The sequence below is a fragment of the Chlorocebus sabaeus genome, chromosome 3 (genome assembly GCF_047675955.1).
Source record: "Chlorocebus sabaeus isolate Y175 chromosome 3, mChlSab1.0.hap1, whole genome shotgun sequence".
Classification (NCBI taxonomy): Eukaryota; Metazoa; Chordata; class Mammalia; order Primates; family Cercopithecidae; genus Chlorocebus; species Chlorocebus sabaeus.
The window spans coordinates 8,639,057-8,655,906 of record NC_132906.1 but is presented as its reverse complement, the minus strand read 5'-3'; the positions used below and the strand labels follow the sequence as shown (position 1 = coordinate 8,655,906).

Here is a 16,850-nt window from a genome sequence, read left to right as displayed (position 1 = left end):
AGTCACATGCCACCACACCCAGCTAATTAGAAAAAAAAAATTTGCACTAACCCAGTCTCACTATGTTGCCCAGGCTGGTCCCTAACTTATGGCCTCAGGTGATTCTCCCGCCTCGGCTTCCCAAAGTGGGCATGCATTTATTTTAATGCAAGGCCATGTTGCTAGCTCTTGATGTCATAGGAGCTGAGTGGGGATCTGGAGGCTTTTCACTGCCTGTCTGTCACCCTGGCCGCCACAGGGGACCGAAGTGGGGCCCACAGAAGCCATTTTGACTCTTGAGTTCCCCTCCTCTTTTGGCCTCCTCCTCCCCCTCTTGAGCCATTTGGTTGTCACCTGTTTTGTCTTCAGCATAGGCCACTGTATAACAGAAGCCGTTAGCCAGGGTGGGAGTGGGCAGCCGGCAGGGCCTGTGGCCTGAGAGGCGAGGGGGTTTGGATGAGGTGGGCACAGCTCCAGCCCTTTGCTGTCCCGTGGCCCTGCTGACTTGTCTGTCCTGGGCTGCTTGGGTTTCTAATTTTAGTCATACTCTAACACAACAAACTAAAATCTTGTTTGGCCACAGTTTTTCCTACATCCATCACTTGTACATTTCTGGGGGTTTCCTCTCGTTACTGTTTATGGAACCACAGTAAACCCCACATGTACATGAGCTTTCTCATGCATGTACTTGCAGTGTCTTCATGGCAGTTTCTGTAACTGAGAGATGTGAATATCCTCTAGGAATTAGTAAGGCTTGATCCCTAGTAGAAAGTTGGGTCCATCGTATCTGTCTGTCTGTTTTATCAGCCAGTCAGTAAAACCCACTGAAAGCAAAGTTCACCAAATGGGCTGCCCAGCCAACCTGAGGAACGTCAGTGTTTATAGGATTGGGAGCATCCTATAGGGTTCCTCTCTTCATGCTGACGAGGTTTAGGGCAAGTTGCCTTATGCCGCTGCGCGGCTGTCAGTATGGTTGAGTGGGGGTGACAGGTGGGTGGTGAGCATCCTCTAGGGCTCCAGGCCAGCCAGTGGAACCCTGGCACAGGACAGAAAGCCTGGGGCCCTGCGGCTGGCAAAGGTGTGGGAGTAGGGGGTGCCCTTCTTGAACCACAAGGAGTGCAGTTGCTTTTTGGGTGGCAGCAGGGGGCCGGATGCAGAAAGCTTAGGGTTACTTGGTGACCAGCAGGGGCTATGTGCCTTCTGAGCAGGCGATGGTGGCCAGGGAAGCCACCTGCACTGACGGCGTGGTGCACCCCCAGAACGCAGCATGTGGGGGACTCAGGCCAGGGCTTTGTACATCGCAGAACAGGGGCTTGAAGGACCCCCGACGGGGCCCGGGGAGGGGCCATAGCGCCACACTGAACCTGGGCACCGTGTCTCAGAACGGGTGTCAGATTTATGGGACTGTTTTCTGAATGTTTAAGCAGCCTGCTTCTTCTGGACTCCTGGGTTTGTAAACTGTGCTGATTTTGCCTTTGCGTTCATCAGTGTAGCAAAGATGTGTTGAGACCCTCCCGTGGGCCAGAGCCCAGCTGTGCTTGGGAGCCACACACCTGGCAAAAGCTGCGCCATCCTGGACTCCACCTTGTGCATACAGACACTTAAGGAATGCCTTTGCTGACAGAGGCTTTTAGTTTAGCTTTAGCTTGTCTGGAATTATTTGTTTGGAGATTGAGTTACTGGTAAATATGGGACCCGGGGTAGGACTGGCTGGTGGCTCTGCATCCTTCCTTCGAGGGCCCTGGGGAGAAGGGTGTGGGACTGGCCGCGTGGCTGCTTTCTCCCCCATTTCCTGTTGAACCCCTGCCTCATAGTCCCCACATCTCCCTACCCTAGTCATTGTTTAGAAGATGCTTCTGGAAAGGGCCATACTCTGCAGCCTTGTGAGCCTGGGCCATGAACATCAGGGAGGCCTGTGCCCATGGAGTCAGCATGCCGTGGCTGGATTCGGCGTCTGAAGCCCAGGGCCTGGCAGCGGTAACAGGGAGGGCTGACTGCCAGGTGCCGCTCGTATCCGGAGATGAGCACAGCTGCTTACGCCAGACTGTGCAGCGAGTGACATGACATTTGTTTGTGGCTCTTTTTTCTAGTGACACAAAAGAAGGGAAGCCTGGTGTTGGTGGATTCATGCCCTTCGGGTTCTCTGGTGTCCTGTCGGGGGCAGCGACTTGCTTCTATGCCTTCGTGGGCTTTGACTGCATCGCCACCACAGGTATGCCCGCCAGCCCACTGCGGTCCCGGGTCCTCCTGCATCCCGGGCAGGCAAGCCAGTGCTGCCCACGGCTTGTCATTTCCCTCCTTGCTGGCACGGTCCGGTCGCCACTCTTTCACACGAGTGACGTGTAGATTTGTACTTTCCTGCCAACCCCTCCCACCCTCAAACCATCATCACATCCCCAAGTGTCAGCGCCTGATGGAAGCTGCATCCTGAATGAGGCTAAGGTTCCGCTGTTAGAATGCGATCACAGCTGCGTGGCTGTGGCCTGACTCCTTATCTGAGCATCTTCCGGGAGGAGTGGGGCCATTCACTACATTGTCATCCTGGTGGACTGAATAGGCCAGATTTCCTCTGCCAAAGGAAGCAAGTCTCTTCCTTGGCTGCCCACCACATTCAGGCCGAGAGCGCTGTTGCAGGGCCGCGGGCTGTCTGATGTGTCTTCCTGAGCACCACCCCTCCGCTCCCGGAAGCACAGGAGGCCCCAGTGCCACAGGGCCAAGCGCTGGGGGGAGGTTTCCCGTAGTGTTGCGTGGGTTCCCTGGCACTGAGAGGCCTTGGGTGTCATGTGGGCAGATGCGCTGCCTCTTGCTCTGTGCCCTCCTCTGCTAACCCCTTGGTGCTTCTAGGTGAAGAGGTGAAGAACCCACAGAAGGCCATCCCTGTGGGGATCGTGGCGTCCCTTCTGATCTGCTTCATCGCCTACTTCGGGGTGTCGGCCGCCCTCACGCTCATGATGCCCTACTTCTGCCTGGACAATAACAGCCCCCTGCCCGATGCCTTTAAGCATGTGGGCTGGGAAGGCGCCAAGTACGCAGTGGCCGTGGGCTCCCTCTGCGCTCTTTCTGCCAGGTGAGAGGCCTTTCTGTGCTGGCTGCTCCTAGGGGTGGAACCACCGCAGGGGTTAGGCTGTAGCAGACCAGGTACAGCCGTGCGAGACACACGTCAGCTGCCAGCATTCTTTACCCTTGAAATAGACCGAGCACCCAACCTTGCCTTGATCATGTGACTTTCCCCTTGTCAATATTCATCATCCCAAGAGTTGTGTTATTGAGATTTTCATCCTGAGGAACCTGAGGCTGGCTTTTCAGCAGCATCTGCTTAGCAAAGGACTGGCTCTCTGTCCCTAAATCTAGTCCCTGGAACAGGCTCCCTGTTTGAACACCATAGTTTGGCCCTCAGTTTGGCTGTCATGCAGAAGCTACTTTGAAGAAGGGAATAAATGCCTTTTAATGAGAAACATTTTCACCAATATATTTCCTCTTAGCCTGTATAAACAGAGCTATTTGGTAAATATTGATTTACCACGGGGAAATCTTCATGAATGCAGTGATGCTTGTATTTTCTGTTTGATTCAGCTAGAAATAATTGCAGGAATAAATACAGTTTTCCATCTGTAAAGACGGTGCAGGGTCTCATGCTAGTGTATGTTAGATAGATGTTCCCTACTCTTTACCTTAACCCTTACTCACAGTGTGTGCTCTTTCTGGGGTTGATTTATTAAATGCCAAGTCTTTCAGCCACAGGCTTCACCCAGCGTGGAGGGATGGCAGCTCTTGGTGAGCTCAGACTCCCTCTCCTCTGTGGTAAACTGAGCATGGCTGGATGTGGTGCCTTTATCCCTTATGAGCCAGGTTCACTCACGTGGTTTGCCTCTCCCCATCTAGTCTTCTAGGTTCCATGTTTCCCATGCCTCGGGTTATCTATGCCATGGCTGAGGATGGACTGCTATTTAAATTCTTGGCTAAGGTCAATGATAGGACCAAAACACCAATAATCGCCACACTAGCCTCGGGTGCCATTGCTGGTGAGTACTAGAACTCATTTCACATGTCAATATTTTACCAGTGGAGTCATTACTCCCTAGGGAGGCATCTTGCCTTGTTGTGGTCTGTGAGTAATCTCAACTGGTCTTTTTAACTCCTGGGTTTTATACTTGGAGCCTGGTTCATTGCAAGTTGACTGACCTTTTGACAAAAGGCAGAGGCCAGTTTGACAGAGGATGGGAGAGAATTTTCGAACAGCTTGCACTCTGGTTTTCATCTCATTGGGCAGAGCTTAGAACACACAGTATTCCCCCAAAACCCTTTCCCCCCATTTCTGGACATTTCCCTGAGTAGTCAAGGGTAGGCTGACACCTTCCTGCATGACACAGGCCAAGGGAGACCTCGCCAGCACCTGGAAATTCGGCATCCATTTCTGAATTCTCTGGAAAATAAGTGTCCCTTATGATCAGTGTTTTATGAAATGTGCTGCCTCTTCCCCAGAGAGTATCAAGGGTGCTGCTGATGAAACCACTTGCCGCTAAGTTTATACGTAACAGCAGACCCAGTGGAGCTTCATCTTGTCAGATGAGCATCATCGCTGAGAGGACCATTTTGATGGATGACTAATCTGAGCCATGTGGGTGTTTCAGGGCCGTAGATGATGGAAAGGAGAACCCAAAAGGAAGCTCACGTGCACACTGTACCTGTGGTTTTATGTCTCCTTTCACGGTTGCATTTCATAGCCCCGAAAGGCAGACACCAACCCAGGGTACAGATGTAGAAGTGGAGGCCCAGGGAGGTGAAGTGAGGATGTGCACCCAGGATGGTGGAGCGGCCTTGTGGTTCCAAGATTGTTTTTATGCCAAAGTAGCCAAGCTCCTTCCAGGGTCTGAGCAGAGCAGTGGGTCTTTTTGGCACATTGGAGCATGTGATATCAGTCACAATTTCTAACACAGCAACTTGTCAAATAGCCATTGGTAAGGCCCTTGACCTTCTTAAATGAATGAATTATTCACTAAGTTTTATTAGCATTTATGCCTTTAGCAAACTGTGCTTAGTTTTGTGGATTAATATTATGTAATAAAACAAACCTATTTTTAAATTATGAAACTTTTTTTTACGTGATTCTATGTTCTTGAGAGTGACCACAGTGGTCAGATTGAGAGGCACTATACATCAGAATGTGACCAGTATATTTACAGGATTAAGGATTTGGAAATAGTCATTGTTTTCTCAGGCTTTACCCGGAATTTGATCATGTTAAAGACTGGCCTTAATTTCCTTCCCCTGCTGATAGAGGGAGATCAAATCATGCTCTTTGAAGTGACTGTGAAGTACGTGCCATTCACAAAATCCAGGATTTACCCTTTTCATTTGGTGGGAGTGGTAAATAAGTATTTGATTTTCTAAAATCACCTCACATGGAAGAAATTAGTCTCAAGTTTCCCATGAGTAGGAACATCGGCATCTGTGGCATGCACAGTTGGGTGCTGTTCTGATTAACCAAAAGGCCCTCCCTCATTGCTCTTTAATTTTATGTTTAATTCTCCATTTAAATTTGTTTTAGTTGCAGTGATCTAGAGGGGCTTGAGAGATATTTGTGGAAAAATAATGGTTTTGTGTTTATATTTTAGCTTGTGTTGATTGCATGTGTTTTGAAAATATCCCAAAGCAGATCTAGCCAAGTTGTTTTTTAATGAGTACTTGACATACACACCCACATGCATTGACATGCATACTCTCCCAAAACTCACAAAAGATGTTCAAATAAGGGTGCAGGTTTTCATTCATTTTAAAGGCCAGGGACACGGTGAAGGGGCTGATACTATATTGTTTGAGAACAGCTCTTCAGATTTCTTCCATGTGAGTGACTTCACATGTGAAGAACTCTGCTCTCCTGGTCGCCTGCCTGGGTTAGGACCCGCTGTGAGTCCCTCCAGAGCACCAGACCTGCCCTTCTTTATCACCCAGCACTGTTGCCCACTGATGCCTGTGTCTTGGTGGGGTACACTCGGAAGGCTGGGGCCTGTGGTCTGCCCTGTTCAATAGTGAGTGCCTAGAACCCAGTGATGGGCACATTCTCACCAGAGCTGGATGGATGGAAGATGGATAGATGGATAGATGCTGAATGGATGGATGGGTGGATCGGATGGATGAATGGATGGATGGATAGATGGATGGATGAGATGGATGGAAGATGGGTAGATGGATAGATGCTGAATGGATGGATGGGTGGATGGATGGATAGATAGATGGATGAGATGGATGGAAGATGGGCAGATGGATGAGATGGATTGATGGATGGTGAGTGGATGAATGAAAGATGGGTGGATAGATGGATTGATGGAGAATGGATGGATCGATGGGATGGATGATGGATGGATGCACATAAGTCTGTGAATCAGCATGGTCTAGAGGAAGACACACAGGACTCAGAGTCATAAGAACCTAGTTCACATCCTTATACCTATGCTTATGAGCTGTGTGATCTTAGATAAGTCTCCTAACCTGTGTGAATGTTAACATCTGTAATGTAAGGATGGCTTACAAGGTTGCCATTAAAATCACAAGAGCGAAGGTATTCTCTATACAAATGTTAATGATTATTACTGTCTATCGAGGACTGTGTCTGTGATTTAATCACAAGCTTAAAGGGAAGCTTGACTTTAAGTCAAGCTTAAAGTGGGAGTAAAAGCAGCCCCCTTCGCTGCCCTGGATGGTAGGTGGTGGTGGTCCTGGTTGTCTGTGCATGCAGACGGCCATCCACAGATCCTGGTGTCTGTCTCTTCCCAGCTGTGATGGCCTTCCTCTTTGACCTGAAGGACTTGGTGGACCTCATGTCCATTGGCACTCTCCTGGCTTACTCGTTGGTGGCTGCCTGTGTGTTGGTCTTACGGTATGTATGGCTTTTTGGGGTTTCATGACAGAAATGCAGATGCACCTGGTAGCCTTTTCACAGTTCCGCTATGGTTTATGTGATGAATGAAACTTCTAGGTTGGTGATGGCTCCAATGGGAGCTTCCAAGGAAGAGGGGAGGACCTGGGTTGAGAGCCCAGTTAGGAGGACGTCCTTGGCAGAGTTGGGTGGCCCCTCACCCCCCTCTATCGTGTGCCCTCATTTTTATGGCTAGATGTTGGGTGGATAGAAATAGATTCTCGGCCCAACTATTAGGCCAGGATCCTGGAATCAGAATTTTTGAAGACTGATTGCAACTTGGTTCAGATTCTTGGGACAGAGAGGATTGACGGCTGCCCTGGTAGGAGTTAGGGAAATCCAAGGCCTGTGAAACCCAGGTCAGTGTAATGCTTCTGCAGCTTCGTTGCACTGTGGCTGGAGGAATGAATCCTATTACGTGGCATGGGGTGCCCTAGGGTGATGTTCAGGGACACTGTGGAGTCAGCTTGTTGTGGCCCGGCTGGGGCCAGGCAAACCTCTCGCAGTCGCAGTAAAGCTGCTCTGGGCCTGGGCTTGGTGCCTTGGTGTTCTCACCTGCCCCAGCGCCCACTCCCAAAGCGCATCCCTGGGCAGCTGGCATCCTGAGAACCTGTGCTCGTGGAGACACTCAGCACTGGTCTGCCCTCAAGAGCCTGCTCCTTTCTTTTCAGGGATTTCCACCTGCCAGGCCATTGATTGCATCTCCAAGGTGCTCAGCAGCCGATGCACATAAAGCCCGGGCTGAGCCTCAGCAGAAGCTCTGTAGAATCAGCTAAGACTATTGGGGACCCCTTATTCTTCCCAACAGGCCCAACGCTAGAAGATTCTCTGAGGTCCCCCACTTTCTTAATGGACCGAGTGGTGCTGCACAAGCGAATCCGTACAAAAATGGTTAATGTCTTTATACTCCCTCTTAGAATTGATCATATGCAAAATAATTCATACAGCACTCTGCTTTTCAAAGCTGGTGGAAAAGATTTGCACTCTGTTCGTTTTGGGTGGGAAGATAAGGCACCTCATTCAGAACGGATGCTCCACTAGCAGGTAACTCATGTCTTGGAAATCATGCTGCAGGCTCAGCCCTCCGACCAGCCGCACAGAATTACTTACTCTGAGGTACTTGGAGTTTTAAAATAAATTGATCCAATTAAGGCACGCAAACAGAATTTCTTAAATCCATCAGCCTGCAGCCACATTTCTCTGGCTCTCTGTGCCAAATAGGATCCTGGCGTTACTGCTTTCTATTTCTCTCCTTCCTTTTTGCTCCCTACAGCAGTAATTTTGTGGGAAGTGGCCTAATATCTTTACCATCTGAGGGCCACTGCCACTTCTCAGAGCAAGAGAGATCCTCTCAGGGTATTCGTCTGGGCTGCTCATGGTGGAGGTGATGTCACCCCGAAGCAGAGACCGTGGGGGATGTTCCCCAGAAGCAACAGTGGGAGGTGGTGTTCCCGGTCTCTCCTCGTCTGTCTACAACACAGCATCTGACGATATCCTTCCCATTTTATACCTTGTGTCCCGGGCAGCTAACTTTGGAGGCTTATTGAGAACTTGAGTTGGTGCATTTCCTTTTGCTTGAAGTGGATGATGGTGGTCACACAATACCTTTCCTTCCAGGTATCAGCCAGAGCAACCTAACCTGGTATACCAGATGGCCAGTACTTCTGACGAGTTAGATCAAGCAGACCAAAATGAGTTGGCCAGCAGCAATGATTCCCAGCTGGGCTTTTTACCAGAGGCAGAGATGTTCTCTCTGAAAACCATACTCTCACCCAAAAACATGGAGCCTTCCAAAATCTCCGGGCTCATTGTGAACATTTCAACCAGCCTCATAGGTAAGAGCTAGCCTTTCCCTGGGGCTTTGCTTGTCGGCATTGCATGGTGTCTAGGCAGTGGAGCTGGAGTTGGGGGAAGGTGCCAGAGAAGATGAGCATCTGTCTCGCTCCTGGACTGGGACATAGTTGCTCTGTGCTAATTGAAGTTGATGCCTTCGGAAATAGAGCCTCTCTCGCCACAAGTTTAGGGGAGAGCAGCGGATGCCAGTGGGAAATTGAGAAATGGCTGAGTTGCAGCTCGCTCTGTCTTTTCCTTCCCCCTTAGCTGTTCTCATCATCACCTTCTGCATTGTGACGGTGCTTGGAAGGGAGGCTCTCACCAAAGGGGCGCTGTGGGCAGTCTTTATGCTCGCAGGATCTGCCCTCCTCTGTGCCGTGGTCACAGGTGTCATCTGGAGGCAGCCCGAGAGCAAGACCAAGCTCTCATTTAAGGTGAGCAGCTCGGCCTAGGGAAGGAACCCTGGCACACAGACCTTGGCCCTCCTGCTGCCGGGCCAGGCTTGTGTGGGCTCAGCCGGGCCTGGGTGCTCCTGAGGAAGGTTTTTGTCAGCCAGTTTCAGGTAATATGGGGCAGGGGCACTGAAGGCACACAGAGGACCAGACCCTGGAAGGAGGCAGCAGCCCTCCTCCCCTGGATGTTTCCCTGAGTAGTCAAGGGTAGGCTGACACCTTCCTGCATGACACAGGCCAAGGGAGACCTCGCCAGCACCTGGAAATTCGGCATCCATTTCTGAATTGTCTGGAAAACAAGCGTTCCTGATGATCAGTGTTTTGTGAAATGTGCCGCGTCTTCCCCAGAGAGTATCAAGGGTGCTGCTGATGAAGCCGCTTGCCCCTAAGTGTATATATAATAGCAGACCCCGTGGAGCAGTCCCTCCGGGGTGGTGCGACGCTTCTCGTAAATGTCTGCTCAGGTTGATTGCATGAATTTTCTAAGCCTTAGAGATGGGCATGGCTTCTGCATTTTTAGATTACAGAAATAATAAAAAAGGTTGTTGACCTGCGAGGTAAAGTGGAGGTCTGTCTTCTAGTCCTTTCTTTAGCAGGAGAATCGCAACAGAGGAAAATTAGAATGGAGCTCACTTGGCCATTCAGAGCTTAGAACCAAATCCCCACCTACTCAGATTTACCCTTGGGTGTGTTTGTGTGTGTGTTTGGGTGCGGGGTGTGTGCTGGGGTGTGGGGGTGGGGGTGGGCACTCCCTCTCTCTTCCCCACGCTCGCCCGACAGTCCCCGTCTCTCTCAGGTGTGCTGCCTTTTGCTAGACAGTTTTACTGAACTGTTGGAACCGGCGCCACTGCCGTGGACTGACACTGCCTCCTGTCTCTGCAGGTTCCCTTCCTGCCAGTGCTCCCCGTCCTGAGCATCTTCGTGAACGTCTATCTCATGATGCAGCTGGACCAGGGCACCTGGGTCCGGTTTGCCGTGTGGATGCTGATAGGTATGTGATGCTGCCGCCAGCATCTCTCGGGAGCCTCCCTTGTTTCAGATTTCATAACAGAATGACGCACATGCAGTCAGCAGCTTTCTTGAAGGTGATGCTGAATCCCTGGGAGGCTGTGAGTCCTCTCCTCCCTGTTAGATACTTTTTGTTTTCATTGCGTCTTGCCCAAACTATTTATTCCATTGGGCAAGACCTTGGTATTCACAGGAACAAAGTGATGAGTCTGCTGCAGATAAGGTACCAGTTATTTTCACCCCGGACAGGAAGGTCTGGCCTGTGCCTCTTGGCCCCCCGCCTGCCCAGCACCAGATTGGCATGGACACTAGGCCCAGGCAGGGGTGGGTGTCATGGCCTCTCTGTGATGGCATCGTCTCTGTGGAAGGAGAGTGCTTTGGAGCCTATGGGAGATGCCACTGGGCTAGGGGGCTCCCACATGAGATAGATCACCAGGGGTGGGTGCAGCCTGTAGGGCCAGCCGAGTCCCACCCCTCTGGGCGTCTCGCCTCAGGGGCTGGAGGGGAGGGACCCATTTCCTTCCCTTCAGCATCCGAGTTGTAGTGCTGATAGCCAGGAGAGTGGCCCTGGCCGTTGCCCCTCAGGACCATGTCCCTACAGCCTCGCAGCCCCGAGTTTGCATGCTACGGGCAGATGGCTGCTGCCTGATCTCCCAGGACCCTCGAGGGGTGCTTTTCCTCCAGAAAGTACTTTGCGGCCTGTTGTCTGCTGGCACTAGGGGGGGTCCTCATTCTCTACAAAGTCCAGCCCATATCTAGTTAGACAGACGTCTCCTAGAGCCTTTCTGAGAAAAGACTGCTCACAGCCCACTGGCCAGTTCCTCAAGGCCTGGTGAAGGCAGAGGGTACCTCTTCCCAGCATCCCTGTTGAAGTCCCTGTGTTTGGGAGCCTGAGCTCCTTTACTGGGCTCTGGGTGGCTGAGTCCTTGCTTTCAGGCCTCTTTCCTATGTCTACCACCCAAGGTGGCCCCAATTACCTGGGGCCATCTGGCCACATTCCCTGGGCAGGTGGTTAGAAGCGTAGGTCCTGGACCCACCCCGGAGTCCTGGGCACAGGAACAGACTGTGGACTTCTGTGTGAAGTCCGTTCCCGGGGCTCGGTGGCTCCTGCAGTCTGATGGTCAGTTACGTGGAGGAAACGGGCAGTGGGACTGTCCAGGCTGAGAGCCTGGAGACCACCAGCACCTGCGGGAAACCCCGTCTCCATAGTGCACATTCGCAATACTCTCGTGGCCTCAGGGGGCATCAGGGGGTTAAGCTGAAGGACCCGACGGCTTCGGGTGGCCCTGGCCCAGCTGCTGTGTCTGCTCAGGAAATGCTGCAGCATGAGGCTGTCCAGAGGAATGTGGGGCTTTGCCAAATGTCGCAGTGGCCTTCGCGTGGCAGCTGCTCCAGATGTGGAAAGGTCACAAGGGCTGCTGGCTGCAGGCTCATGCTAGGCAGGGGCAGGCTGCCTGAGAGGGTTTGCTGCGGGGCTACCCTGGGCTCCCAGCCCTGCCTGCGGTGGTGCAACCAGCGCTCTGTTCACGCCGTCTCTGCTGTTGGCCCGCAGGCTTCATCATCTACTTTGGCTACGGCCTGTGGCACAGCGAGGAGGCATCCCTGGATGCTGACCAAGCAAGGACTCCTGACGGCAACTTGGACCAGTGCAAGTGACGCACAGCCCCGCCCCCCGGAAGTGGCAGCAGCTCCGAGGGACGCCCCCAGAGGACCGGGAGGTACCCCCCGCTCCCCACCAGTGCAACAGAAACCACTTGCATCCACACCCTCACTGCAGCTGAAGGTGCAATTACTTGAACTGCAGCCCCAGCCCACCCTCGGCTCTGCAGCCGGCTCTCCAGGTCCTGGTCACCTCCAGACAGCTGCTTGGCTGGGGCCACTAGGCTGCAGCCGGCCACTGTGTCTCCTCACTTCTCTGAACAAACAGTTCCTCCCCTATCAGCTCAGCCCGGATCTGCCACAGCCTCAGGCAGAACGGAGGTCACCTTCTCTCCTTATCTTGGGAACCAGGCCTTCCTCCCCGGGGACTGTTCTGGGATTGAAATTGTGCATACTCCAAACTTTCGCAACCATCTTCCCGCTCAGCCCCAGACACCCAGCTATCAAGCCAGATGAGTACCACAAAACAGTGTGTCCCCAGCAGCTCCCCACCCTCAGAGCCAAACGACAGTAGTGCGCTTAAAAAGGAAAATCAGGCCTGTTGTCCTTCTCCCGTTGCATTCAGATGGGTCATTAGGGCTGCCCCTTAGCTTCTCAGGGCTTTGCTCTGACACCGTGACTGGCTGGTCAGCGGGGCTGGGGGCAGCTGGTTCCTCTCAAATGAGGAAGAAGGGATCGCTCCCATTAGGGCCTACTCTGCTTATGCATGTGTGTGCACACGTATGTAAACCAGGGACCTTCTTCAGCTCATGGCCTCCAGGCCTGGGCCAGTTCTTGCTGCTCCTGCCGTCTTCTCTGACTGGCTGTGTCCTGAGTAACTGGAACATGAGACTGTATCTGCAGGACTGGCCACACGGCAGCCGAGTTAGAAGCGTGTTTCCTGTGCGTCACCACCGTTCACTCAGTCTCACCCTCCCATGCTTTGGAACCAGTCTGGTGGCTCCTGGAAAGCTCTCAAGGCTGGTGGCAGCTCAGTGCGGGTTTAGGACATGTCAGGGGCATGCGTTTCTGGCCCTGACATGAGCTGTCTGGCCTCTCTGTGATGTGATGAAATTGAAATCAATTCACAGTCCATGAAATTGTGACTCACTCCCCCAGATTAAGTTAGGGCATAACATGAACGTGGAAATGACCACGTCATCACCCCTGTGGCTGGCGTATTGCTGAGATGTGTGGTTCGTAGGGGAGATGATTTCCAGGCATATTGCTGTCCCTTTTGTGTATCTGTCATCTGGATGCTTCGTACCCCACGCCTCCACAAGTGAGACAGACCCGAGCATCCTCCCCACCCCCATAGCTACAATGCACTCCACCCCGGCCTGTCTTACCCGGGTTGGGGCCTGCGGCCAACACCATTTCACGCACACTCCTTGTAGATGGAAGCCAAAGGAAACCTGAATGTGGGTGGAGCATTCCATTGAGAGTCGACTTCAGGAGACAGAAGGCCCATGCTGATGAGGGAGGGAAAGGGAGGTAGGCATTCTGGACGCCAAGGGAAATGGAAATGTTGGTCTCAAAACTTAGTTTCCTTTCCATTTCTTCCTAGTCTGGCCTTTGACACAAATCTGGTAGAAGCCTGATAAATTGAGGGCACTTGTGTCCTCCCTGTGCCCCCAGAAGATTCTCGGAGAGAAGTGCAAGAATTTGTGAACACGCCAGTGGAGGGCAGGTGGGCAGCCATGGGCTGGGCCTCACCTTGCTGGGAGCTTTATTCTGATGTCATTTTGAATGTTCCAGAGGGAGCATCAAAAGAGCCCAAAGCTCCGATTTCCAAAGAGAGGTATTGACATTTATATAGATTGGTGCTGTAACATATTTTGATAAATACTAACTTATTTTGTTGGGGTTTTGGTTGTCTCGTCTCTTAGGACCTGGTAGTTATTTGCTTGATTTTCTTTTCCGTTATTTTCTACATAAGCAAAGAGAACTCGAGGGATAGACAGTCTCCAAGAAAAGTGAAATGGTAGGAGAGAATTGCTTTTTTTTGTTTTTTCTTTTTCTCTAGTTTTTCTTTCTGGCTGAAATTTCTGTGAAGACAGCACCCAATAGACTATTTAGAGTTGACATTTGACATTTCAGTGGGCGCCGTGAATCATTCTGTGGATTGAGAAGGTGTCTCCCCTGCTCCAAGTCTCATCATGAGGGCTCACGGACAGCTGGGAGTCTGAGGCCTTAAAGCTCGATGTGGAAGCACGCCTAGGCTCGGCAGGGATGGGACCCCCCCGCGCCCCCTCCTTAGGGGACGGGCTTCCTGGTTAGGAAAGGACACGTGGAGGTGCCTTGCATAATAGTTCACTGGTCACCGTGCTTTTATGAGTAGTTTTTTGTGCAGTTGCCAGGGGGTTTCTCTGCTGTGTGCGAGGGGAGTCATTTAAGCAATGGTGTCTGGAGTAAGCCTCACAATTTTAATAGACTTTTTTCTTATCACATCCCTCATTTCTTTGCAAACACATTGATAGTTTCACATCTCTTAGTTCCCTTGGCCAAACAAGAATATTCTTAGTTCCGCTGGCCAGGATTTTCCTACATAGTCAGAACTTACACATTACTAGAGGCACACTCGCCAAGGGAGTATTGTGTCTACTTTTATCTGTGCACCAGCCACAAATAAATACCGTCATTGGAAAGACCCATTTGTGATGGGTAAACATCCCTTCCTGTCTCCCACAACCCCCGTGACTGGCCTGCATGTGTTCATGACCTCTGAAGGCCCAAATTCATGAGGCAGCAAACCCAGCAGATCCCCAGCCCGCCTGCCTCAGGACCTCTGCTGAAGGCAGGGATGAAGAGGGTCTCCAGGGAGGCAGCGGGGGCCTTGTTGGTGGCTGGCTCAGGAGCCGGCTTACAGGAGGGCAGCTCCGCAGTGGGGAGGAGCACCATCCGGAGGAGACCAGGCCTCTGCATGCCCCCCACTCTGCTTACCATCCCTGCTCACACCCCCTTGGCCAAGGCTTTGTGCAGCGGATTTAATTTTCCAAATGAAGAGGACAGAGATAGATGCATTTTCCCCAGGCTGTCTCGGAAAGGTCGCTAAGTGTATGCTGTTGTCACAATTGCTGAGATCTCCCCCCACTTTTGGTTTTTGCAGCAGCAAAAACTCTCTCTCCACTGCAACTTCTTTTATCTCTCTCAGGCAACCAGCTCCCTGGTCCCTTGTGCTGACTCTAGTACAGTGGCCAAGAGCCGATACGAAGCCAGGGGTGACCGCAGGACGGTGGGCTCAGTGGGCTTCTCCACCTACCCCAGTCGCCAAGGCCCTGACACACTCCCTCCTGCACCGTCAGCACATCCATGTGCACAGCTGGAAGGGTGCATGGCCCGCCCACCTTCGTCCAGACGGGTGGAAATCTGATGATGCCAGCTCCTCCCTGCCGTGCCCCTGCTGCAAGCAGGCATTGTGAACTGGCTGGTGTTTGCAGTCCCACGTGGTGTGGCCTCCAGCCCAACCCATGGTGGAGACTGGAGACAGAGCAATGAGTCCTGGTGGGGGGCACGTGGACATGCCCCACAGGGGCCTCACCCAGGCTTATAGGCAAGGTCCTGGGCACTGCATGACGCAGCACTCACTGCTAAAGCAAGCCCGCCTGGCTCTGTGCCAGGGCCCCCTTCTGATTCACACATCCCATTTTTACGCAGACCCTTCCTTCTTAATAAAAGCTGACAGTTATGTTGTTGGCACCCAAGAACCCACACCGTGAAGACAGGGAGTGAGGGGCCTTTGTGCCCAAGCCCAGCACAGCTGTGTTCTGGGGTGCGTGAGAGGCATGCTCGTGGCCGTGCGCTGGTGGTCTCCTGACACAGTTCCGAGGACGGGGAAATTGCTGGGTGGTGGGGCTCTGAGGCTCGTATGTGGAACTGCTGCAGAGTTCGCTGGCAGACGGATCTGGATATATGTTATGTATAATTGTTATGTGTAATTTAAGATATATCTGTTTGCCATCGTCATAAGATTATATGTAAGACTCTTAAGGGAGAGGGAGATGTACATTCTGCCAGGCTCCTGTGGACTTTGTCTGAGTCATTAAATTGACTGTTGTTGATCCAGTGGTGCGAGAAGCTACACTCCATGTGTCATCACGCTTATGACTCCTAATGGATTTTTAAGGCAAAAAATGCCAGCCGACTCCATCTTCCCCCCTCGATTCCTCGAGTCCAGCCTTTCTGTGCCAGTGCATCCCTGAGCCACAATGCTCTCGCCATCGGGACCTGGCTGGGCCTGGAGTCTCGGGGCACAGTTACCATGGAGCCCTCCTGGGTCATCCTACAAATGTGCCGAGTGCCAGCTGAAAGCCCCACAGGAGATGGAGTGCCTTGGCTAAGCTTAGAGAGATTTTCTCAGGGTATTCGTTAGTGTGTCCAGCAGGGTCAGGAAGCAGGGATGGAAAGATGCATTCAGACTGTTAATTTATTAACAAGGCAAATGGTTTTGTGTTTCTTGATGACAAACTATTAAGTTTGGGACTTATTTTCCCATTTGAGAAGTTATAATATATATTTAAGATAAGTTTCCTGCTTAAGTTGTGCCTTTCAGCTTCAACGAGTTTAAGGAGCACTAAGGGTAATGATACCAATGAGGGTTGGTTTATTATCAAACCTGAATAGCTGTGGTTTCTCTGGTAAATGTTTTCTTCTACTGAACATGGAGCCATTATTAAGAGTTGTATGTTTTTTATTATGTACATTTGTATATTTTTTTGCTTGTTTGATGTTCTATTTTTCTAATAGTTTTCTTAGAGTTTCTTACAGTTGTGATACTAGATTTAGATTCCGATGCTAACTGCGAATCAGGTTGGTCTCTGCTGGGTCTCTCCTGCTTTTATTTTCCTTTGAGGACAAGTGTAGTTGTCGTCCACCACCTTTCAAAAAATGTGAAACTGCCCTGCCTCCCCTTTTTGCTAACAACCCTGTGTACATTGACAACTTCTTTTATGTTGTAAAATCAAACTATTTTGTGGTACATTATCTCGCACTTCCGCAAATTCTAATAAATTCTGTGGCTTCCA

At 51.4% G+C, this 16,850-nt stretch overlaps 1 protein-coding gene and 1 pseudogene across 2 annotated transcripts in view; both read left to right on the top strand.

Annotated features, from left to right (window-relative positions):
- Positions 1–16,850, top strand: part of SLC7A1 (solute carrier family 7 member 1) — an 84,574-nt gene extending 67,724 nt beyond the window's left edge. For both annotated transcript variants that reach the window (XM_007960047.3, XM_007960046.3), the window contains 8 exons: positions 2,070–2,191; positions 2,824–3,046; positions 3,862–4,001; positions 6,754–6,856; positions 8,513–8,730; positions 8,996–9,162; positions 10,063–10,171; positions 11,741–16,850. In XM_007960047.3, coding sequence (XP_007958238.1) covers positions 2,070–2,191; positions 2,824–3,046; positions 3,862–4,001; positions 6,754–6,856; positions 8,513–8,730; positions 8,996–9,162; positions 10,063–10,171; positions 11,741–11,844 — 1,186 coding nt within the window. In that variant the 3' untranslated portion in view covers positions 11,845–16,850. The remainder of the gene's footprint in view (positions 1–2,069; positions 2,192–2,823; positions 3,047–3,861; positions 4,002–6,753; positions 6,857–8,512; positions 8,731–8,995; positions 9,163–10,062; positions 10,172–11,740) is intronic.
- LOC140710714 (uncharacterized) lies at positions 14,567–15,248 on the top strand (annotated as a pseudogene).